At 37.3% G+C, this 24,373-nt stretch overlaps 1 protein-coding gene across 1 annotated transcript in view; it reads right to left on the bottom strand.

Annotated features, from left to right (window-relative positions):
- The window catches only part of CSMD2 (CUB and Sushi multiple domains 2), a 1,000,214-nt gene that overhangs the window by 134,495 nt on the left and 841,346 nt on the right, over positions 1-24,373 (bottom strand). The window contains exons 38-40 of the mRNA XM_044668787.1: positions 21,205-21,323; positions 20,457-20,526; positions 1,110-1,226 (exon numbers count right to left, since the gene is read on the bottom strand). Coding sequence (XP_044524722.1) covers positions 1,110-1,226; positions 20,457-20,526; positions 21,205-21,323 — 306 coding nt within the window. The remainder of the gene's footprint in view (positions 1-1,109; positions 1,227-20,456; positions 20,527-21,204; positions 21,324-24,373) is intronic.

The raw sequence follows: 24,373 nt of genomic DNA, 5'->3' as shown, positions 1-24,373 counted from the left end.
GTATTAGGCATATCGTCTCCCACATTAGAATACAAGTTCCTTGATAAAAGGGACTGTTTTCCCTTTACTTAGTAAGTGTTTAATACTTGTTGATGGATTGATATTGCTATCTCCCAGGAGACTCTTTTTCCTGTTTCCCACAATGTTCAGCACAGGGTTGGAAAAAATAGTAAGCTGCCATTTAAGACTTGTTAAAGAATATTGTGCCTACCAAAGCCTGAATTTTGTTATTATTCCTAATCTGATTCTTGTGTCTTCAGACCCTTAATTTTTCTGCTTGGGAATGTTGGTTGAATTTACTGAAGTTCCTGGACTAGAAGGAATTATCCTTTTCACAGAGATTCTAACATGCAGCATCTGGAACCCATTACTAAACTATGAATTCTATAAGAGCTGGAGCTATGTCTTCTCTAAACTATTTTAGTTCTCCTTGTAGAAAGATCAGTGATTTTCAATAGTCCCTTAAAAACATTTATTAAATTCATTTTAGGAGCCAAAACTCTTCTCTTTGCTTTACTTCTTCCCCTCGTACCTTTTAAAATAAGCTTTAGCCACCAAAGGGAGCCATTGCTCTGCTTCAGCACAAGTTGTAAATTAATTGTCTATTTTCCTTCTATTGGCCAAAGGTATATATCTAGTTAGAAAGTATGATCCTTTCTTGGTGAATGATACCTGTTTTACATAGTGCTCAAGCACTGGATTTTTCCATATAAGACAATACTGAATATTATACCATCACAAATTGAGGCTTGGTTCATCTCAAATAGATAAACTGCATTATAAACATATCTCTACATTATTTTAGATTCCAAGTCTCTTGATTTTAGGACTTTTCTCAATCATCACAACTATTGCCATCACTCCTTGGATTTCTTATAGCATTTTGGCTTTTTTAAAAACACATTCATCAATATTCTTTAATTTTATCCTGACAACAATTTTTCATGAGGAGGATGGAATAAAGCTTATTCTATCACTTAACATATTAGCAAACATGCTTAAGAGACTTGCCTAAAGTCACAGAATGACATATGCAGGTTTCTTAGTACCATATCCAGAGCCCTGAACATAAGAATACATGGATATTCCTTTGGGGTCATAAGACTTACCAAACCCCACAGGTAGTGTTATCCTCCAGGAGCAATCCATGTTGCTGGGGTAATTTCCTGGAAATCCAGGGCTCAGAATGACACCTTCCATCTCTTCAACAGTTCCCCCACATTGAGCTGTGAAAACAGAAAAGTGTTAGTGGGAACTGGTAACACTATCTAATCATAAGTAGTTTTAATATAGACAAGTACTGAATAACTCTGCTAAGGAAGAAAGTATAAATGCCAATGTAGGGGGATCAGTAGAATTGCCTATGCAGCACTCTGATATTAAAGCAGCTATCCTGTCCCTAAAATTTTAAATTTGACATCTTTCAAGAAACCTCAGATTAATCAAAAAAGAACCAGTAAAAACCCTGCCTCTTTCTTCAGTTTAGAACATGAAATTCCCATCAATACTGCCTCTGACTCCACTGCTCAAGTATTGCAGCTAAATGACCTTGATGTAAAACCTATGTCATATATGCATAAAAACATATTTATGTTAATATTTCCATTTCAGCCATTGTTCCTTGAAGTCAAATCTTGTATTTTAAAATTATGCACATGGCTCAAGGTATATGAATAGGTAGGTTTTTTTTAAGAAAGAAATTAAAATGAAGAATAGTCCTATGAAGAAAATACTCCAAATCACCAATAATTAGAGAAATGCAAATTAAAATAACTCTGAGGCTACATCTCACACTCAGATTATCAAAGTTTATAAGAAAGGAAAGTTATGAATATTGGTAGGGCTTAAAGAAAAAAGGCATAGTCATAGCTGCTTGGTGGAGCCATGAATAGGTCCGTTCATTCTGTTCTATTATTGTTACTGAATAATTTGTTCCTATTCTGTTCATATCAAAGAAGCAATTTATTCAGTAATGACAACAGTATAAAGAAAACTTTGAAAAATTTAATATTGCTCAATGTGGCAATCAACTATGATTCTAGAAGATAGATGATGACCAAAGAGGAAACTTGTTTTGCTTGATGTCGCATATTTATTACTGAGATTAAATTTACCCTGCCCATCTTTAGATTTAATCACCCAAGGTGAAAATATCCCCACTTAACTCACAAGTTGGGTGGTCTATAATCCACGCATGTTAGGATAAGCAACAAATCAGAATTTACTGTCTCCTGGGCAGTCCTAAGAAAAGCGTCTGTTGTGATTGGACACCCAAACTAAGAGGAAGGCACAGAAAGTGACGCAAAAGAGGCTCCTTTAAAAAGAGAGAGTTGAGTGGGCCAGAGGCTTCTGGTTCTTGCTTGGACATGGAGGAACACTGGATCTGGGACCCTGAGATCTTGGTGAGACTGCTCTTAAATCTCTTTCTTAGAACCACACATGGTGTGTGGAGAAAGCTGACTCCTTTAACCTCCCAGGAGGTACTAGCCTCCAGGAGGCTTCCTTTATTGGGAAAAACTGTTGTGGCTAAAACCCTTATTAATTGACTTTTAGGCTCTGGCTGGGCCTCTGGAGTCCTGCCAGAGTAAAGCCAAGACTTAAATATAAATCTCTTATTTGACCCTCTTCTCATCTCTCTACTTCTACTCTCTCCTATATTTTGTAAATAAACTTCCATAAAAGTCATTTTAACTTGAGGTTATTCTTAATTGGGGATTGATAATTGTTCAATTGCTTGGCAGCCAACCTTTTAATACTTCAACCAAAAAAAAAAACCCTTTTCATCCCTTACATTATAAGGGTTCTAGATTTCTTTCCTTTTATAATGTGCAAGAGGAAATAAGAGGAAGAGAAAATATTTTTATTGAAAAATTATATAAAATTAGGTATTTAGCAAGGTTCTTAGTAACAAACATTTCTTGATTATCTATAGTATATATCTCCAATTATGCCTGGGATCATAATGAGCTATAAACTTAAGATACTAATATTATTGAGAAAAAGTGAAATGTGGTCAAACAATTATTTTTGAAATTCTCACTCTATTATATTTATACTTCAAAAAGTCTATTATTTAATCACTGTTAAGTGCATGTTCTCTTCACCAACACACCTGGGTCTAAATAGATAATTTATCTCCATGAATTTGGAGTTAAGAAGACCTGAGTTCCAAATTTGCCCTCAGACACTTCCTAGTTGTGTGACCGTAGGGGAGATTCTTAATTTTTCTAAATTCTCAGTTTCCTCGTTTATAAAATGGAGATAACAAGAGCACTTACCTCACACAATTGTTTTGAGGATCAAACAACATGTACATCATTTTTCAAATCTTAAAGCACTCTATAAATGCTATTATGGGAACATACAGAGAGGTAGGTAGAGGTAGGTACATAGATATATACATATGTGTGCGTATGTTTTCCCATTATGCTTTCTTCACTTTTTATCTGCACATGTAAATCTTCCCAGGTTTTTCTGAAACCATCCTCTCATGTCTTAAAACACAAAAGAATTCCATCATAATCATATACCACAATTTATTTAGCCATCCCTACCTGATGAGCATCCTTTCAGTTTCCAATTATTTACTCCCACAAAAAGAGGTAATTTCAATCTTTTTATACCCAAGTTCTCTTCCTTTTTTAAAATCTCTTTAAGGTACACACTATGGGAAAATTTTATTTCATTGTTTGAACTTTGTATGTCTGAGAAACCAGACCTATTGCTTAGAAACCAGATTTATTTAATATTTAACTTAGGACCTATATTACATTGACTAGAAATCCAGTCAGATGCAAAATTTAGTGTTAAATATTCTCCCACTATGTATCTCAAGCAACCCAAGTATCTTATCTAGAAACTACTTCTGTGCTAGGCAATCAACTACCATTTCCTTGTTCTTTCATTTGAATTCTATATAAAGTGCAACTTAAAGACACTAGGGGGCAGTGGGCCACCCCTTTTTGGCTCTCTCCTCTGCTAGATGACTTAATAAGAATTTTTTCCCCTATATTATTTCATTTTTGGATTTTATTCTCCTAACAACTGGTGTAGGATCAGACATGAGGACTCCGGTAGTAAACACGTGTCTTGTCAACTCATTGGATCATTCTGCACAAAGAAAACTGAGTTTTCTTTATACCTCCATGATTCAGGTTGAACACAATCAAGTAGCCCGTGTACTTAGACTAGCTGGTTGGTTGTTGTCTTTTGTACTCAAAGGACCAAAATGATATCACTATATTGGGCTCAATGTACAGTGTGTCCATCTGGGACTGATCAGAATGATATAAGCTTATCTTGCCAGGTGATCTTCAGAATCTTCCTAAGATAATTCAAATGGATATTATTCAGTTTCCTGGCACAGCACTGGTACACTGTCCAGATTTCATAGGCATACAACAATGAAGTCAACTTCAGTTTGGTAGGTAGCCGGATATATCTTCTTTCCCACACTTTTCTTTGGAGTCTCCCAAACACCGAGGTAGCTTTGACAAGCTCATTATCTATGTGTACATCCTGTTAAGTATAAATGCAAAAGTAAGTGAACTTACAAAAGCATTCAAAATTTCTCCATTTGCTGTAACTGATGCTTCCACATATGGATAACGTGGTGCTGGCTGGTGGAGAACCTCTGTTTTCTTGGTATTTTCAGGCCAAAATTGGCATAACTGGCAAAGAGTTGTCAGGCAACAAATGCCAATATTGTCCATTCCTCAGTCCTTTCTGAAGTAATACTGACTCTATAGTAGATAACTCTCTTCCAGGTGGAGGATTAGCCTATTAAGCAGGACTCTGGCAAGAATCTTGCCATCACTAAGAGAGCCCCCTGTGATTGTTATAGGACAACCTATTTTCTTTTCCTTTAGAGAGATGAACAATGCAGGAATCCTTGATCTCTTGAGAGAGAATCTCCTTTTGCCACACAATGTGGAAGATTTCTGTCAGCTTTTGTATGAACAGTTGTAAATCTTTGTTGAAATGGAATCAGCACTAGGCACTTTGCCACACACCATCTAATGACATTCAAAACCTCTTCTTCAGTTGGAAGTTCAGCTAGAGAAGATCTGACTTCAGTCTGAGATACATAGTCAATGGCTTCAACACTGGTTGATGACAAGTTTTTTTTTTAAATTTTTATTTAGAATATTTTACCATGGTTACATGATTCATGATCCTCCCCCGCCCTGCTCTCTCCTCTGCCCGCCCAAAGCCAACAAGCAGTTCCAGTGGGTTATACATGTATTGTGGTTCAAAACCCATTTCTATGTTATTCATATTTGCAGTAGAGTGATCCTTTAACATCAAATTGGTGACATTTTGTTGAGAAGTTTTCAGCACACCTTTCCAGTATCATGTTCTTATCAATAATCAATACGGCTCCATCAGCACTGAGTAGCTAAGATACACCATCAGTCTTTGGCCCATAAATAGTCTTCAGGGCATTATAGAAATGTTTTGTGTTGTTGTCCATCAACATAAAATTGAATTTCATCTGCCTTTTTACTGAGTCAAGAATCCTGCAACTGTCTAAATTTCATTTTGTAATAAGGGGTTAATGTGACTGATAACAGGGGAGCTGGCGGTACAAGTGAGTCACCTGGCCAGGGAGCCTATAGCTACTGTAGCTGGTGATTTGAGACTGCCAAGGGTGTGTAGCCTGAGCTGTGATGCCCAGTCAGTCTCCCTGCTATCTGTAGGCTCCTTTAAGTTGGAGAGTGAGGAGCCCCTCCCTGCTGGAGTGAAAGCAGAACTCAACAGGAGGTGAAGCACACACACTTCCTGAATAAAATGGATGCTTGCCCAGTACTTCCTTTGGAGTTAAGTGGTTGCTAGTCTCCCGTCTCCTCAGCCCCTTAGCCCAGGATGATGTTATAAATAACTATAGAAGCTCACAGTTTCAGTCTAATGGTTTATTTAAACACAGAAGGGAAAACTGAGGAAAGAGGATTTAGGGTCTGGAGAAGCTATTGCTAAGGGCACCTGGTCAGTGTTGGCAATGGACCTAGAAGGTAAGGATCAGGCTGAGGGAACCAGCCCCTAAGCCAGAGATAATTTTCACTGCCCTGATGTTATGTGATCCACCAACTAGACAGATGAAGTTGATGAATTGGTTTAGGGGTGTCCCTATTGCTAGGCTGACCTAATCTAATTTCCTGCCCACATTCCACAACCCAATCCCCCTTCAACCTCCCTTCCCCCTCCCAGGGTCCCCAAGGGGAAGTCAGGGGTAGCTGGGTGTCTGGATGAGGTCAAGGAAATCAGAACCCCCAGGTTGGTTCAGCAGGGGTATTTATAGTCCCAGCTCAAACTGTCAGGTCTTGGGAGTGGCACCTGCTGGGCCAAAGTTCCATTCTCCTAACTGCCAGGATTGCCCAGGGTAATTTGCAAATGCAAGAGATCTTGCATAAATTCTACATTACAATTTGCATTTTATTTTTTATGGAGTTAAACATTACCTTCTTAGAGATGGATGTACTATCCTGCTGGTTAACCCAGTGGGGTTTTTCATTTAGTAGCTTCTGAATTTCCCCATCATTTTCATCAAATCAATCTTGATGTTTTGGAGTGTTCTATTCCAGATAAGTAAATGCAGTGTTATATCAAATCTCTAAAAGCTACCCACTCCTCTTCTGTCCCACTGTTGCCAGTCATGTATTGGCTCAGTTTTTTCTCCAAGTCAGCGTCAAACAGTTCTAATCTTTTGACAGTAAGCCTTCTGGTAGTCCTCTTGCCCTGGGGCCACTGCTTTGGTTGAATGAGAATGTTTAGATCAGTGGTTCCCAAACTTTTTTGGCTTACTGCCCCCTTTCCAGAAAAAATATTACATAGTCCCCTGGAAATTCACTTTTAAAAATTTTAATAGCAATTAATAGGAAAGATAAATGCACCTGTGGCCATCACCTCTCCCCTGGGTCGCTGCAGCACTCACCAGGGGGTGGTGGCGCCCACTTTGGGAATAACTGGTTTAGATAATAGGTTGAATCTGTGATCAATCCCACACATTCTCTTCATCACTCTTCACTTCTTCTCTGTCTCTTCTCTATAATTACATAGTCTATTAAATCTCAATGTATACTGAATAAAGGGGCTGATCCTAGGAATAATACTAGAAGGAAGAAGGTGCTAGCTATAGAGAGGATGATATGGGCAGTACCAGGGATGAGCTGGAAACTGATTATAAATGTAGCAAGGATCCAGCCCAGGTTAGCAGAGTATTAAGTGAAACTCTCTCTCTGCTAGACACCAGGATCCTTTAAGATGTCAAATCTTCAGCCCCTATCCTATGAGGAAATAACTTCCTATTGGACTGTATGATATATTTTGACAGGAAGTGAGAATAGGACTTCCTGTCCTACAGCAATGGAGTTTATTTCTGCTGTAGTTGTTCAGAACCTCCCTGTTGGCTGTCCTTGCTTGGCCTTAGAAGGGTAGGCAATAACCACAAAGTTCTCAGATTAAGGATAAGGGGTTCATTGATAAAAGGCATATAGGTGGTAAGGTAATGGAAAGAGGGTTAGGAAGTACTGAGAACTAAGGGTGAAGGATTTATCTGACTCAACATGCTATTAGGTCTTCCTAGATGCTCTTCTGCTGACCCAGTGCAGGCAGCCCTGGGTCAGAGTGGTGTGGTCTCTTTGATAATAAAATAAAATAAATCTTTGGTAAAAGATTGGTTTGCTTTACCAGCGGTAATTATGGGTTTATTCTGCAGAATTGACCCTATTCTAAGCCTAAAAATCTACCTACATTCCCACTCCCACCACCCGGTCCCAAAGGGGTATGGAGCAAGTGAGAGGTGAGGAGAGAAGTCCAGTAGCCAGGGTCTGCCAAGCTTATTTATAGCCAGGCTCCAACAGCCATGTGGCACCAGCCACCTGTCTCATGGCATGTTCCACATTCTAACCAGGGCAAACTGCCAGCTTGCCCTATGCAAAATATGGCAGTATGCACTTCCATATTACAAATGTTAGCTTTGAGGATTCATCCATGAAGTCTTATTGCATTTAGTAAATGGAAAACAGTGTTGGTTATGAAAAGGTCATGAGAAGCATAAGTCTTCAGTAGTAGCTGATCATTACTTTTGCTATTTTTGACTCCATTCCTCCCAGTGATTCCCTGCCATATTTGATACTTTGTGCCTACTCTGGTATTAAAGTCATCCAGAATTATAAACTTGTCCTCTTTTGGCACAGTGTTGTTGAGGTTTTCTAGGTCTTCATAAATTTTTTTAACCTCATCAGGATTTGTCATGGTGGGAGCATATGCACTGATGATGATGGTGTGGTGTTTTCCTGCAAGTGGCAATCATGCTATCATAAGTCTGTTGTTCACTCCTTTGAGAAGACACACAAATTTTGTTGGGTAGATTTGTTTCTGTAAACATGTCAGCTTCATGGTGTTCCTCATCACAGCAACCACTCTAAAAAAGTGTATAGACAAGTCTGACTTTGGTAAGTTGGCCTAATTTGCCAGCCTTATTTCACTCAGGCCTATATTTGGATGTGATATCATCTGAATTCTCCCACAATAAGTACAGTTCGTTATTCAGGTCTTCTGAATTTTATGTTGTCTATAAGTGTGCACATTATTCCATGTGGCAATGGTGAATGGAATCACCTTTGCAAAAGTTTTTGAATGATTCTTTGTATGATCAGAAGGTAAGTTTTCTGCTTGTTATCAAGCTAGGGTTAGTCAAAATAAATAATTTTAGGGCACCTTTTCTAGCCCTTCCATATACCAGGAGGTAAGAAGCATGGTCCTTAAAAAAAAGATTACTTAGACACCCATGGAACTGCCAAATCCTAATGGCTGCTTAGATCCAGTGAGAAGATGGCCCCACATTCTGGGGCCATCTGTGTTGTACAAGATTGTGACTACAGCTCCCAGTGTATCCACATCTGATCTTTTGTCACTTGACTGTCACCAGAGAACTTTGAGATAGAAGTAAAATAATGAGATTGTAAAATGGTATGGATGATATCTTTTGACTTGCATATTAAATAGATTTAAGTGTGGCTGCTGCACAAAGTCATCAGCCTCACTCTCTCCTCCAGAGTCTTCAAAGTCCAGTAGCAAAATAAAAGTCAAGATGACTGGTAGTGGCATAGGATACGTTAGATAAACTTGGCTTCTCTGATGTATAACCCAGCTCTAAGGGTTCTACAGTGCCTGCTTCTACCACCTTTGTGGCACCTGGAACAAATTGTTCTCACCTGCTCCTTCCTCTGGGGAAGTCTTCATATACCTGGGGTAGACACCCCCTTAATTCATCATTGGATTTGTGGCCTGTCAGTTACCTCTACCCTGATTTATTTGCCTGCTATAACAGTTTACCAGAGTGTGATTGCTGTGTGTGCTACAGATTTGAGGAACCACAACTGAGAGCTGGGTGGCAGGTGGATACCAAAGGAGAAAAGCAGTCCTGAAAAGTGTTCAGTAAGCACTTGCACTGAGGGTACTAGTCTTCCCTGAGCCCCGCCTATGCCTACCCTCAGACTAGGTGTCAGGACTAGGGACTTCAGGTGTCCAGAAACTTATGTACCATCTTGACTAAAGTAATTATTCTGAAGGTTAGAACTAACCTAGTCAACCTTATAGGCAAATGAATACTCCTCTTGGATTAATCCATCAGGAGCCCTAGGAGGGACAGATCTACCATCTATTAATTCAGTTAGTCCTCCAAGGATATTTTTCTCCTTTTTGTCTTTCTTTCTCTTCCTTGTACTTCTTTTACCCTCTCATGACTAATAGAAAATAGTCTGTGACTATATACTGGTATCAGCAAATGCAAGGGCTGTCAGTTCAATCATGTGACCTGCTGGTAGGGAATCCTTTCTCAGTTTAGTTGATTAAGCAATCATGATGAATCAGTTGTCTTATATCAAACCTATATGAATTTATTTAGGATGACCTCGGATTAATGAAGGAAGCTCTTATATGTTTCGGTCAAGTAAACTACTCTCTAATGATTAAGCCTTTTGAGGGTGAATGCTCATGCTCCAACATTAGGGAAACCCACTTTTTCTCCCTCTCTACCCTCCCTATGATATTCCTGGGAATATCTTTGTCTTGTGTTATGTCTGGTATTGTTTGTAGTTTCTGCTGTCTTAGAAGAGTTCTAAGGAAAAAATGCAGTCCTCCATAAAAACTTCAGTGTTAAAAAATTACAAAAGAGAGTTTAGGCTGTTGAGGGAAAATTAATGAAGACAATCTGATACTAAACCCTCCGTCCAAGTAAGCAGGGACTTACTTCCACTTTAGACTTTCACTGGGAGATAAGGTTTGAAGAAGAAAAAAAAACAAAGCTGTAAAATATATTCATTCTATTATTTCAGCCTAAGCCATGTTGAGGTTAGAGAGATAAAGTAAGACAAGCAAAGAAAGGGAAACATTTTCCCCTGATATGTAGACATTTATGGCATCATAAATTAAAGACTAAATTTTTTAATTAAAATATAACTTTGCTGTAAATTTCTGAATTATGTTTTGAAGATTTTTGTAAATACTAAAATATTTTAAGAAGGAGAATGTAAGACTAAGACAGTCACTATAAATTTTTGGAATGAAGTTAACTCAAAGCAGTGGGTTCTATAATTTGAGGTGCTGGCAGCTAATGGTCCTTGGGAAAACTGAAATTCTGAATGACACTAATTTTAATATAGTCTCATTTAAAGTGAGATGTTCTCCTATTAGGACAATTGTGAAGGTTTGATACTAAACAGGTAGATCAAACAATGGAAAATAAATACACTTGATATTCTGTATTAAGGTGATATGTTTAGAAACCGCCTAAGAATTAAAACATTGATCACACTACATGGTATTGATGTATACTAAACCCTCCATTTAGGATATGGGTGTTTTGAATGTGATTTAGTAAAGAATGCCAAATTAATAGCCAGATAAGTAACTTTCTACATAAGAGGATTTGGACATGCGTTCGACCAAATTGATGTTGGTAGGTTTCTGTCTCTCATGCTCAAAAAGTACAAATGACATCACAGGTGATGTCTTTTGACTTGCTCACAAACTAAATTTAGTGAGGCAATGCTGCACAAAGTTGTCAGCCTCACTTTCTCTTTCAGAAGTATCAAAGTCTAGTGGCAAGACAAAAGCCAAGATGCATGATGATGGATCAGGATGCAGTGGATGACCTTGACTTCTAACCAAGCTCTAAACACTCCACAGTGCTTGTTTATAATGCCTTTATGAACACTGGAACAAATGATTCTCATCTTCTCCTTCTGCCAGGGGAAGTCTTTACATGCCTGGGGAATACACCCTTCTTACTCACAAATGAGTGAGAGGCCCATCAATTACCCTCAACCTGGCTATCATTCCTCTGCTGAGACAGTTTACTGTGATGTGGCTTCTTGGAGCTACAGGTGAGAGCTGGGTGACAAGTGGACACCAAAGTAGGAAAGCAGCCCTCAAAAGGGCTCAGCAAAAATTTTTTGTGGTATGTTTTAAAATCCATAATATTGTTTATGCTGTCATTAGCTTCTAATTTTTCTTACATTGTAAATTTTGGGAAAATATTTTACGAGAAATGTTGTTAATTTGAAAAGTGATACCCAGGGGGCAGCTGGGTAGCTCAGTGGATTGAGAGCCAGGCCTAGAGACGGGAGGTCCTAGGTTCAAATCCGGCCTCAGACACTTCCCAGCTGTGTGACCCTGGGCAAGTCACTTGACCCCCATTGCCTACCCTTACCACTCTTCCACCTATAAGTCAATACACAGAAGTCAAGGGTTTAAAATAAAAAAATAAAAATAAAAAAAAGTGATACCTAGAGGGTAATATAATTTTATCATTAGAAAATTAATTAATTTTCTGATAAACATTTTTGTTCTTTAAGTTAAAAAAATTGCCAAGATTTTAATTGAGTACATTTTGCTTAAAGTTTATAATTATAATAACAATAATAATAATAATGTGGAGCTTGAAAAAGTATCACAAATTTTGTAAATATATAAGTTCTTTGGGGACTTCTTGATTTTTCACTCCTCTGAATCTTCAGCCTTTACAAGGTCAGAAGTCTTATCTATTTGATAGAAGTTGCTAGAAGAAAATGGTGAAGTTTTAAAATAATGAAGTGGCTTAATGAGAAACTAGGCTCTCTCAGAAATGAAGTAAAAAGCAGTATTGCTACATCAAAGGGTATGCACAGTGGTATGCCCTTTGGACATAGCTGAAAATTATTCTCCAGAATGGTTGGACTGCTTCAGAGTTCTACCAGCAAAAATCAGTGTCCCTATTTTTCTACATTCCCTCTGGTGTTTGTCATTTTCATTTTCTGTCATGTTAGCCAATCTGATGGGTATAAGGTGATACCTCAGAGTTGTTTAAATTTTCACTTCTCTAAATATTAATGATTTAGAGCATTTTATATAACCATTGATAGATTTCACTTTTTTCCGAAAATTGCCTGCTCATATCCTTTGTCCACTTATTAATTGGAAATTGCTTTTATCAATTAACTCTTGAAAAAAACCTTATTGCTGTTTTAGAATTGACACTGAGTACTAAGGCAGAAGAGCAGAAAAGGGGTAAGGCAATTGGGGTTCCCAGGGTCACAAAGCAAGGAAGTATCTGAGGTCAGATTTGAACCCAGAACCTCCTAACTCCAAGTCTGGCTCTATTCCTTAAGCCACCTAATTGTTTCTATCAATTAACTCCCAAGAAAAGGAATTTAGGACAAGCAAGAACAATGATTTCCTGATATTCCACCCATATATAAATATGGAGCACACGCCACACTCCCCCACCAATGTGCACAGTATGCTTGGGAATAAGTGGGTATCCTAGAAAGAAGGGACAGGTGGAAGAGCAAGGCTGGCCAAAGCTGCTTAGAACTCTGGAACTAAGGCTACTGCAGAAACAACTTATCATCATTTCTTGGGAGTGGGTGTATTTCCTGGACAGTAGCTCTGCTGTTAAGCTAGGCAGCTGCACAGTTTAGTTGCTCTCTTATAGAATCTGGTTATTCTGATACTGTCCTGGTGCTTAGCTAGTCTGTTCTGGAAGGTCCCTTGCTGCTGGCTGCTCTACTCCTTTGGTGAATGAAGTGCTTCTGCATCAAGCTTAGTTGGTGCTCTTCTGCCCAGCCAGGCCTCCCTGCTGCCAGGGTAGTGCTACACACTTTCAGAAAAGGAAGAAACGCTTAGCCAGGGATTTGTAAGTCTCTACATCTGCTCCTGGGCTAGTCTGAAGCACTTTCCATTGAGGCAGCAGTTGGAAATATATCAAGGTATAACCTCTCATAACCTTTATCCAACCTTCCTTGTTGAAGCTGGAGTTCATAGAAGACCTCCCTTTACAGGGATCAATAAGCATCACAAAACCCTCCCCCTCTGTAAGCCAAGTTACAGCCAGAACCTGCACATTTGTCCAACAGCCACAGAAGCATTCTAGAGTCTAGAATCCTTCATACTTATTTCCAAAGTTCTTCTTTGAATAGCTGTATGTCAATAGGCAGCTTGGGCAGCTTCCTGGCTCTCTAAGTCTTATGGAGGTCTGTGTCCCTTTCATACAGCTAAAAAACAAAGTCTGGAGGGTGGCACACATGCAATTAAATTACACTGAGTCTCAAGGGTTAATCCATAGTAGGAATGAAGCAGAAACAGGAGAGGCATCTAGTCTGCTGGTCCCCATTCCCTCCCTACAGCAGAGGAAGAGAAGCTCCTGAAAGACTGGGGGATCCATATGGGCAGGTATCTAAAGTTGGGGCTCAGGGGCATCATAGGATTGGCAGGCCAAGAATAGGCACAGCCAAGGCCTAGGAATATGGAAACTGATGGAAGTAAAGGTTCTTATGAAAATTAGCTGAGATGAATTAAATCGGATGTGGTATCAACCTAATCCTTCTCTCCATTTCCCTGATGTGAAGGGCAGGATGATGAAAGGAGAGTCTATGGATTATTTACAGCTACCTTACCTCTCAAAAAAACCACATGCTTATAAAAAGCAAATTATCTAATTCCTATAAATTAGTTAGATTGGCTGCTGGAGGTTTCCCTAAAGGGGGGTGAGAACTCAGATTATTTGAAAGATTTTCCTATTTTTTATTATGTTCTAGGTCATATCCTTAGATCTATAGAAAACATATAGTTGCCCATTCTTGAAGAATTGGGGAGAAAAAAGTACTTTATTTATGTGGATTTGGGAAAATCTTCTTTTGAGCAGAAGGTAAGGTCCACTCACATATACTGAATATCCCAGAATAACCTGGAATTTAGCCAATAAAGTATATGAGGCCATTTCTCTGAGAATAACATTGGTCATTAATGGGAGCATAAAACCCATCAATAAAGAGTGGATCTTTCACCAGCCTCTTTTTTAAGCAAAAAGCCATTTGTGAGTCCTGTCCTCTTGCTTTTATAGGAAGCTGTATCCTCTTTCTGACTGGCCTGACAATTTGACCTTTGGACCACCCCTGAATGGTCCCCATTGGTGGATATTTCAAAAGAGGAGATGGACTTAGAGATTTCAACTCTTCCCTCATTACTTCATCACGGGGGAGGTAGTCTTTACCAAAATAAGAAAACTGCTAACATGCTCTACTTTCACCAGCCAAGGAAACATGGCTCACCCACCTTACTTTCAAATAGATAAAAGTTTACCCACTAGCTGTCATTTTAAGAAATTGAATGTCAGGGAGCTTATGAAGTTCAGCCTCTTCTAGCAGTCTTTGGCTAGAAAAGTTGAGTCAAGCATGTTTTCAGTGGCTTTTTCTCTTATTGGGGGTGCTAGTTACCCTCAATCTAGATGATATATTTAGCAAGGACAAAAGGGCTTATGCTTTCAAATACTTCAGAGAGAATTCTTGATTACAGATAAAGAAGCAGACTTCCATCCTTCCTACAAAGGGAGATTTTCCAAGGTGGGGAATTCTCTGATTTTCCTAGGAACAAAAGGAATGAGGGATGAGTCTGAGCCTCAATTTAGGCCTCAGCAATAGAAATAATTCAAGAAAAAAAATCCTCTCAGCACTATGGATGAAATAAGGCATTTTACTTATTTTTGTTCTAAATTGTAAACAGTAGGTATTTTGGTCACAAAATAGTTGGTTAGTTAAAATGATATCTTACTTTTCTTAATGTTACATAAATTAGGAGAATAAGTAAGCTGTCAAGAGATATAGCTTCAACATCACAATCATGTGCAAACTTAGCCCATACCATATCACCCCTCATATCAAACATACATGAATAACAATATGTATACAGATAATATCTCTGTTTAGTTCTATCCATCTCTCCATCTATCAAAATACTCTAGCTTTTAGTATGAATCAGAAGTAGATTCTGTATCTGTTGTCCACTGACCTAACTAAATATAGAGAGGATCATCACTAGGAAGGAGTAGTGATCATTAGTAATGAGTAGTTTTGATTACTGACACTTACAATGACCTTACAATAAAAAACTGAGGATTGGGAAGGTGTTGGCAATTAATTTTGGTGAAATCATTACCCACATCAATGAAATTATGAATCATTTGAAGTATCTATATCTTTATCTAACCAATAATTATGTATGTAATTTTAGAATCAGATAATTCCCTCTGCAATGTCTCTGACAGGTATTCATTCAAATAGCCTTGGAATAAATAATTCAAGTGAAAACTACTTTTCAAGGGAGCACATCTTTCAACTCGAAAACATAATTATCAGAATGTTCTTCCTTACAGTGAATGAAACCCTCTCTCTCTTTGGTCCTCAATCTCCTCTTTTCAAAGCTAATCTCAATTTTGTTTTCCTTTTTCTCAGTGTAGGGAGTGGTAGAAGGGATGGGAGAAAGGGGAAATAAGAGAAAGAGAATAAGGACTTAAAAATTAAATTAAATTAAAAATAAATCCTAAATGTCTTCAATAGTTCCTCATATGGCATGGATACATAAATCTTTATTAAGTGTAGAAAAATTTATTTTATACTTAAATTTACTCTCTGGTTCATAAGATGAATTCTAGAATTTTCTTTAAACATCTACTTGGTATGACTAACAATTATTAATAATTAGTTAAACACACTAAACAGTATGAAAAATATGTCCAAAGAGAAACAATTAATCTGTAGATTGCAGTTGGCAATATGGGCCATTTTGACTCATTTTTGCTTATCCATTTATTTTAAGTGCAAAACTGAAGTGGAAGAGGAAAGAGATAGAAGCAGGTCCTCAAGTTCCTATACAGAGAAACTTCACAAAATCAAGTCTTATCCCTCATACACATTACCATCCTTTTAAGGATTTGAAGGCAATAACTATACCTTCTTTTCTCTGTACTAAATCTCTAGTACCTTCAATAATTCCTAATATGAAATGATTCAGCCGCATTAAGGGTAAGAAGTAGATGAAAGACTAGAGCTACCGACTGGGGCAGATGAAATAAGAGTGAGATGACAAAACTATTTAACCCTTATTTTGATTTTATTTTCCTTTTCAAAAAGTGATATTTGGCCTGGGGAGGACAGAACAAAAGTAGTTAATAGAATGATGAAGCCCAGTGAACTCAACTTGGATGAACTTTCTCTTTATCTCTTTTCCTCTCCATATAGCTATGTATGAGTATACATATGCATATACATATGTGTTTACTCACACATAGATGTATATATATATATATACGTGTGTATATATGCATACCTGCATATATATGAAATTTGTTGGTGATATTGTTCAGTCATTTCAGTCATGTCCATCTTTACATGACCCCCCTTGGCAAAGATACTGAAGTTATTTGCCATTTCCTTCTTCAGCTCATTTTTCAGATGAAGAAACTGATACAAATAGGTTTAAGTAATTTGCCAGCTGTCACACAGCTAGTAAGGGTCTAAGGCAGGATTTGAACTCAGGTCTTCCTGACTCCATTGATTTCAATGAAGCATGTGACAAAGTTTCTGAGTTCACTTGAGGATAAGACATAAAAATATTGGTAGATCTATTTAGTTGGACTCAGAACTGACTGAATGACTAGGTAAGATGTTGCCCTTTTCTTATGTGGATATTTTCTTTTTTGAAAAAAGACAGATAAAGGACATTCGTGTGGGGAAAAGTTTGAAATAATTCTAAATCTCTGAGAGAAAGGCAGCCCCACATAGAAATACAATGAGAGGACTTGATTGATAGATAGCAGGTCAGAGAGAAGAGTGATGCAAAGATAGTCTTGGTTCATTGTTTTCTAACAAAAATTAACTGTTTTCAGGATTTTGGAAATGATTGCTGGGAAACTTGGCATCAAAGAATTGTTTTGGGACAGTGGGATTATTTATGATAACTATTTGTGTTATACATAGTAGAAATGTGGATTTAGGATTTCTTCATATGAGTTAGAGTTGAGGAGGCCCTGATTCATGCCTAAGCTAGAAAACAGAAGCTGAGAACATAAGTCAAGTGAAAAGAGAAGTCAAGAAAAGTAGCATACTGAGAGAAAAAAGCACAGAATTCAGAATAAACACAATAGATACTAGAGAAGAGCAACTGAACTGAGGGCTGAGGAAAGAATTTAGAGCCTGCTAAAAGAATTTAAAGCCTCTGACTAGCTATGACAGACTTTGCTGCTATGAGCTGATTGTGAGTGGGGTGTGGGGGGAAGCCTCTAATGCTGGGACATGATCAGAATAAAGATGAATCATATGAAGTGGATGAAGAGCTGGCTGAGCTTGTCATCCTTTCTCTTTAGCACTATCTATATTTTGAGAGAGTTTTGAAAAACCACAAGGCATGACTACATTTGTCTTCTGCCACCCTTTTTGCTGGGAGAGGGGAAAACTCATGGCCAAAAAAGCAGACATAAGGGAACTGCTTGATACTGAATGAATATCTTTACTATTTTTTTTTACTATTTTACTAAAATGGCTGAACACTTTTTCCATAGTCCAAGAATAGTAGAAAAGTGATTTCATCTAACAGAATAATGGAGAGGCTCAGAGGAGGTACAATCCTTGTTGGTCCTATAGTGCAGACTATTCCCTAAAAAACCCCAAGGATATCAAGATCTGCAATCCAGAGTTGTGAGTTGCCCCAAGTTAATGGGATTTCCTACTCATTCCTCATTGCTAGGTTTCTATAAATTTATGCTCACCCTCCTGCTATCAACACTGGGTGCATTAGTGGAAGAATATCACTCAGGTTCAAAGGAGAAAATTATATTTTTATTCTTTTTGCTTTTGCTTTTCTTTCAGTAAACTATGTTCTATCTTGATTTTTCCTCTTATACTGATAAATGTTTTGTATTTGAGACAATGGTATATTACTATGATCGATTTATGTAAAGAATACTACTGGGGATTAGAGAGTTATAGTTGTGAGTACAAATAGAGTGCAACCCTTTCTCAGGGGTTTATTTTTTTATATCATAAGAGTTGAGTGGTAGATATATGTCTGCTCTTGGTCACTTGGTCACTTCTACCTCAGAAAACCTCTCCTGGCCTGCCACTGTGAGTTCAGGTTTCTGTGAGCTAGTCCAGAGAGAGAAAGGGAAGTTGGGTAATGCTAATGCCACACTTCTACTACAACTTAAGTTAAAGGAGACTCGTTACTGGCCTGATGTCAACTTCAGAGAGGTTTTTATCAGAACATCCTAATGATTTCCCTTTTGCCTTATATGGTTCACTTTAGTGAAAGTACTAATGACATACTTATCAAGTTTTCAGAAGACACAATCTGAAGAGGATAGCTAACACGACAGATTATAGAATCAAGAGAAGGAACAAATGATATAGGATGAAACTGAATAAGAATAAAAGTAAATTTCAACATTGGGCTTCTAATAATCAATTCCAAAAGTACAGGGAGCTAGATAATTGTTCTTGTAAAAAAAGTTTTATAGAAGTTAGTGAATATGAAGTTTAAAATGAGTTAACTATAGAATGTGAGCCAAAAAGCTAATGTCAGCCTAGACTAAAAAGAGAGGCCTCATGTTCAGAATGAAGAAAGTGATGGTTCACTGTATTTCATCCTACTCAAATCACATTAGAAGTATTTTGGTCAATGGGGATATGATTGGGGAAGTAGACTCTAAATGATCACTCTATTGCAAATATTAATAATATGGAAACAGGTCTTGATCAATGATATATGTAAAACCCAGTTAAATTGCTCATTGGCTATGGGAGAGGGAGGGAGGAGAGTAGGGAAATAATATGAGTCATGTAACCATGGAAAAATATTCTAAATTAATTAACTAAATAAATACATTTAAAATAAAAAATACAAAATAAAATAAAACAGTAGTGTGGTCAGTTCTTTGTGCAATAGGTGAGGAAAAACATTTGGAACACATCCAGAGAAGAGTAACCAAATTTTGGGAGTGGGATGGGATAAGTGGCAATATGATATAAGTTTATATTAAAGTAACTGGAGATTAGTAAAGACAAGAGGGGAAAAACAACAGCCAATTGTGAAGGTCTAATATGGGAGAGAGATTAGATTTGATTGGCTTAGTTCTCACTAGGCTGAATAACTAGCTATGGGTGAATACTTAAATACTACAGAGGTATATTTCTGCTTGAAATGAAGAAGAAATTTCTAACAAAGAGAGTTTTCTACAAATGCTCAGCATCCACTGTGGGCAGTTGTGTGTCTCACTTTGGAAGTTTTCAAGTAGAGGCTGGATGAAACCCATGTTGGGAGATAAGCTGCCATTATCTTCACAGTTCTCTTTTTGTTTGTGCACATCATTGGCACAATGAGATGATCAAGTATCCCATGAAATGAGGTTTCCTGTTGCCTTTGGGCATATGATGAAACCAATTCTGCCAATTCCTTTATTTTTCACTGTAAGAAACTGTGAGTTGTATTCCCACTTAGCTGCTATTTCTTTGTCTTCTGATTTCATTTATGGTGAAACTACCAGTATGGTTATGGTTCAGCTCCTCTAGTATTATGTCAACTTATTTGTTAGACAAAGATTTAGAGATTAACAAGAGTTAGTATTTGCAGAACTCAGGAAATGTGTAATTTTTAGTGCATTCTTTTCCATTTTCTACACTCTACCATTACCACCATAGAAGTAGAAAGGGATCATACAAGAGGCAGGGCTAACATATTTCTGTCTACATTCATGGGTCATCATCATCAATACTTTGTAATAACTGGTAACCAACCTTCTGGTAATGAACCTTTCCCAAATTTAATTAGGCTGGTCCTTGGAGAATTATACTTAAAAAGACTATCTGGTTTATTGTGGTCTCTTTCAACTGTTCTCTACTAGTTTAGGAAGAGAATTTAGGGTAGTCTGTATATTAGAGTGGGATTTTGGAGCATACCTTCTTTAATGTGGTGACTGGATGGGTTAAAGGTCACAGCCCAAAACTACTGGATTAGAACAGAACATAAAGAACAAAGTATCTTCTGAACTGACCCTGAAGCCAACTGATGTTTCATTTGACTCTGTTTCATTTGATTCATTTTCATAGTGAACCCATCACAAAACTTAACTATCTAAACCATCTTACCTATACAGAGGGGAGGTGGGTAATTCCATCGCCGCACAGTTCCTGGCATGCAAGAAATATGAGAATGGCCCTAGAAGAAGCAGAAACATAGACTGAAGAGGAGTTACTTAATAGCTTCAGATTTAGTACTGGAAGGAATCTTAAACATTATCTAATCTATCACTTTCATTTTACCAAAGGAACTGAGTCTCACAGAGGTTACATGATTTGTCTAAGTTCACACAGGGAGTAAGTAGTAAAGGTGAGTTTCTTTTTGGATTCAATACTTCTAAGAACCACAATCCTATAACTCAGGGTTGCAAGATAATAGGTGGGTCTTATTTTAACAGAGAGAAGAGACGCAGAAAGAGAGATGAGAGAGAAAAGGTCCAAATTAACGAGAAATAAATGGGAGATATAGTGACTAGTTGATTATAACAAATACAGAAGGACATTTTCTTTTCCTGAAGTACTCACTGGATTATCCTTTTAAATAACAAGGTCCCCCAAGGTCTTTAAACGAAGGTCATATGTTACAAACAGGATTTCATAGCCTAGAAAAGGCAATATTTAACCCAAAGGAATAAAATTTGAACAACACAATTTTAATCATTGGGGATAGGTGAATAAGAGAAATAATTTTGGTAAGGTTTACTCAAATTATACTCAATAAACCTATTCTACTCTATGGAAGTGTATGAAAATACACATTTTGCATGTAAAGTGTAACGCTAAGAGGTGCCTTTCCAGCCATATAACAAAACAATACCTGTAGTGCATATCCAGGCTCACACTGAAAAGAGACCACATCATTCACTAGGTATCGCTCTCCAATCTTCATCCCGTTACTAGGCACAGTGGGTTCTGGACAGCTAGACAAGCCCACAGCTAAACAGAAAGAAAGAGAAAAAGTAGACCCCAGTAGGGCCAAGGCCCCAGGGAGAACATTAGGCATGATCATCTCCGCTCAGGGTGGGTAACTGAATGAAGGAAATTTGGGCAAAGCTGAGGAAGTAGTAAGGTTCTCACTCAGAGGAAAGTGTGACTGTACAGAGGAGACAAAATGTCGTTTGTGTATGTTATTTCCTCTCTTAGCCTCCACACAAAAGTCAAGGTTGGCAATCTTTCAAATAATATTCAGCAAAAGAAAAACATTACATCACTTATCATGTGTATATATGGGTATGTGATTTGGAGTTTAGACTTTAAAAGATTGCTCTATATCAAAAATGAACAGTATGGAAAAAGGTATCAAGTGATAACATTTGTTACAACCCAGTGGAATTGCTTGTTGGCTCTGGGAGGGGAGGTAAAGAAAATGAATCATGTAAACATGGAAAAATAATTTAAAATAAAAATCAATTTAAAAAATCAAATAATATTCAGTAATCCTCAACTAGACCTCTGGACATGAGGTGGTAGCAACTTTACCACCTGAACCAAAAGATTCCTTCCCCTTTCCCAAGAGATTTCCCTCTTACCTCACTCAAACTTTTGTCATTCTCTTGCAACAATTTCCTCCATCTTCCTACCTACTTATTCTCTCTCATTCCCCAATATTCCCAGTACAATACTGTTAAGGAGCAGGGACTGGGAAAGAAAAGGATCAAAGAGATGGAATAAAGAAATAAAAAGGAAAGGAGAGAAACAAGAGAGAAATGGCATCACCAGAGCATTAGGAAGAAGTGAGCTCCCTTCTCACTGATGTTTACAAGGCTTAGAACAGTGATTCCTAAAGTGGGCACTACCGCCTCCTGGTGGGTGTTGCAGCAATCTGAGGAGATGGTGATGGCCACAGGTGCATTTATTTTTCTTATTAATTGCTATTAAAATTTTTTTTAAATTAATTTCCATGGGGCTAAGTAATATCTTTTCTGGAAAGGGGGCGGTAGGCCAAAAAAGTTTGGGAACCACTGGCTTAGAATCATCCTGCTATCTTTTAACATAAAAATAAATCATATTTATATGGAGCTTTACTATTTCCTTAAATATTTTTATTTCACTTTTGCATAATAATTCTATAAAATAGGCAAAACTAATTATTATTTTTATCTCACAGATAAGAAAAGGATGCACAGGAGGTTGAGTTTCCATGCTCAGAAAAGTAAACTTGGATCATCTGACTATTAGCTTAGAGACTTTCTTCCATAGCACAACATACTATACTACATGATTTGGTAAATCTATGCATCATATTTTTCACTTTGTTAAAAAATCCATTAATTCCTACCTCATATACCTTACCATTGTCCACTTTATATTTTCATCAGGCTGGAATTTCCTTGGTCATTAAAAAAAATAAATTTATTTTCCATTTTAGAATCAATACTGTATATTGATTCTAGGGAAGAAAAGTGGAAATGGCTAAACAATATAGGTTAAGTGACTTGCTCAGGGTCAAACTGAACCCAGGATCTCCCATCTCCAGATCTGGCTCTCAACCCACTGAGCCACCTAGCTGCCCGCATCTTGGTCAATTTAGAAGATCAAGTCCTAAGCATATACTATCAGGATAACTTTATGCCAAGTTCTTAAGTGGTCTTTCTACCTTTAATCTTCCCCTCATCTTGCACACCGTCTTGCTATTCATGAAACACCATTTTAAATATGACTTCTGCTATTAAAAAAACAAAAAACTTTAATGACTTCCTATGATATTAAATCTAAAATTGGCATCCTAGCATCCAAAAACAACAAATGTCTTGTTTGATTTAGCTCATCCTTCTAGCCCAGGGACATCAAACACATGATCCTCTTGAGAACAAGACTCCAGAGTGTGCAGAACCAGATCAAAATGTAATTAAGAAATAGGGGGCAGCTGGGTAGCTCAGTGGATTGAGAGCCAGGCTTAGAGACGGGAGGTCCTAGGTTCAAATCTGGCCTTAGACACTTCCCAGCTGTGTGACCCTAGGCAAGTCACTTGACCCCCATTGCCTACCCTTACCACTCTTCTGCCTTGGAGCCAATACATAGTATTGACTCCAAGACCGAAGGTAAGGGTTTAAAAAAAAATGTAATTAAGAAATATTTAACAAAGTAAATAAAAATACAATAAAACATAGGTAATGTTAATATATTGTTTTCTAAATCAATAAGCAACCTACTGATTCCTTTATATTTTATTTTGACATCACTGTTCTAAACTCTTTTTTTAATCCTGTCATTCAATGTTTTAGCTATTCTTTCCATTATACTGTATCATATGCATATTTGAAAAGTACTATTTTTTATTTTGGCTTAAAATCAATTAAAGTGTTATACACTCAAGACCAAGGACAAATCTCTTGACCATGTTTCCTCTAAGCTCTCAGAAGGCATTAGTGTATATTCCCTAGGCCTAGTCATTCTAGCAGCTTCTAGCTTTTGCCTTAATTCTGTCCCATCCTTTCATCTTGGCCACAAGCATATCATGAAAGATGTTGTTAAACACTTTGCTGAAACACGTATATTATCTATGACATTTCTCTAATCTACAAGTCTATTAGTCTGTCAAAAAAGGAAATAAAATTGTTCTAGAATAACTTTCTCAATGAAGCTATACTGACTAGAGCTCCTTTACTTTTCAAGAAACATTCATTTTACTCTGACATTTTCTCATGATACCTTATATATCTTTCATAGTCAAGCACATTCTTTGCCATGACTTCCTTAATTTCCAAAGACTTCTCAATCCTAAGTAATCTGGCTTTTGACACCTCTATTTCCCTCTCTACTTAACTGAAAGTGTCATTGTCAAAGTAAACAATAATCTTTTTTTTTTAATTAACTAAAAAGCATTCATTTTCTTTTTCTTCTCTCCTCAACCTCTAGCGAAAAAGAGGTAACAAATGAACATAATCAAGAAAAACAAATTTCCATATATTAACCATGTCCCTCCCACCAAAAAAAAATATATATGTGTGTGTATGTATATATATATATATATATATATATATATA

The sequence above is a fragment of the Gracilinanus agilis genome, chromosome 3, assembly GCF_016433145.1.
Source record: "Gracilinanus agilis isolate LMUSP501 chromosome 3, AgileGrace, whole genome shotgun sequence".
Classification (NCBI taxonomy): Eukaryota; Metazoa; Chordata; class Mammalia; order Didelphimorphia; family Didelphidae; genus Gracilinanus; species Gracilinanus agilis.
This window is presented reverse-complemented; position numbering and strand designations above follow the sequence as displayed.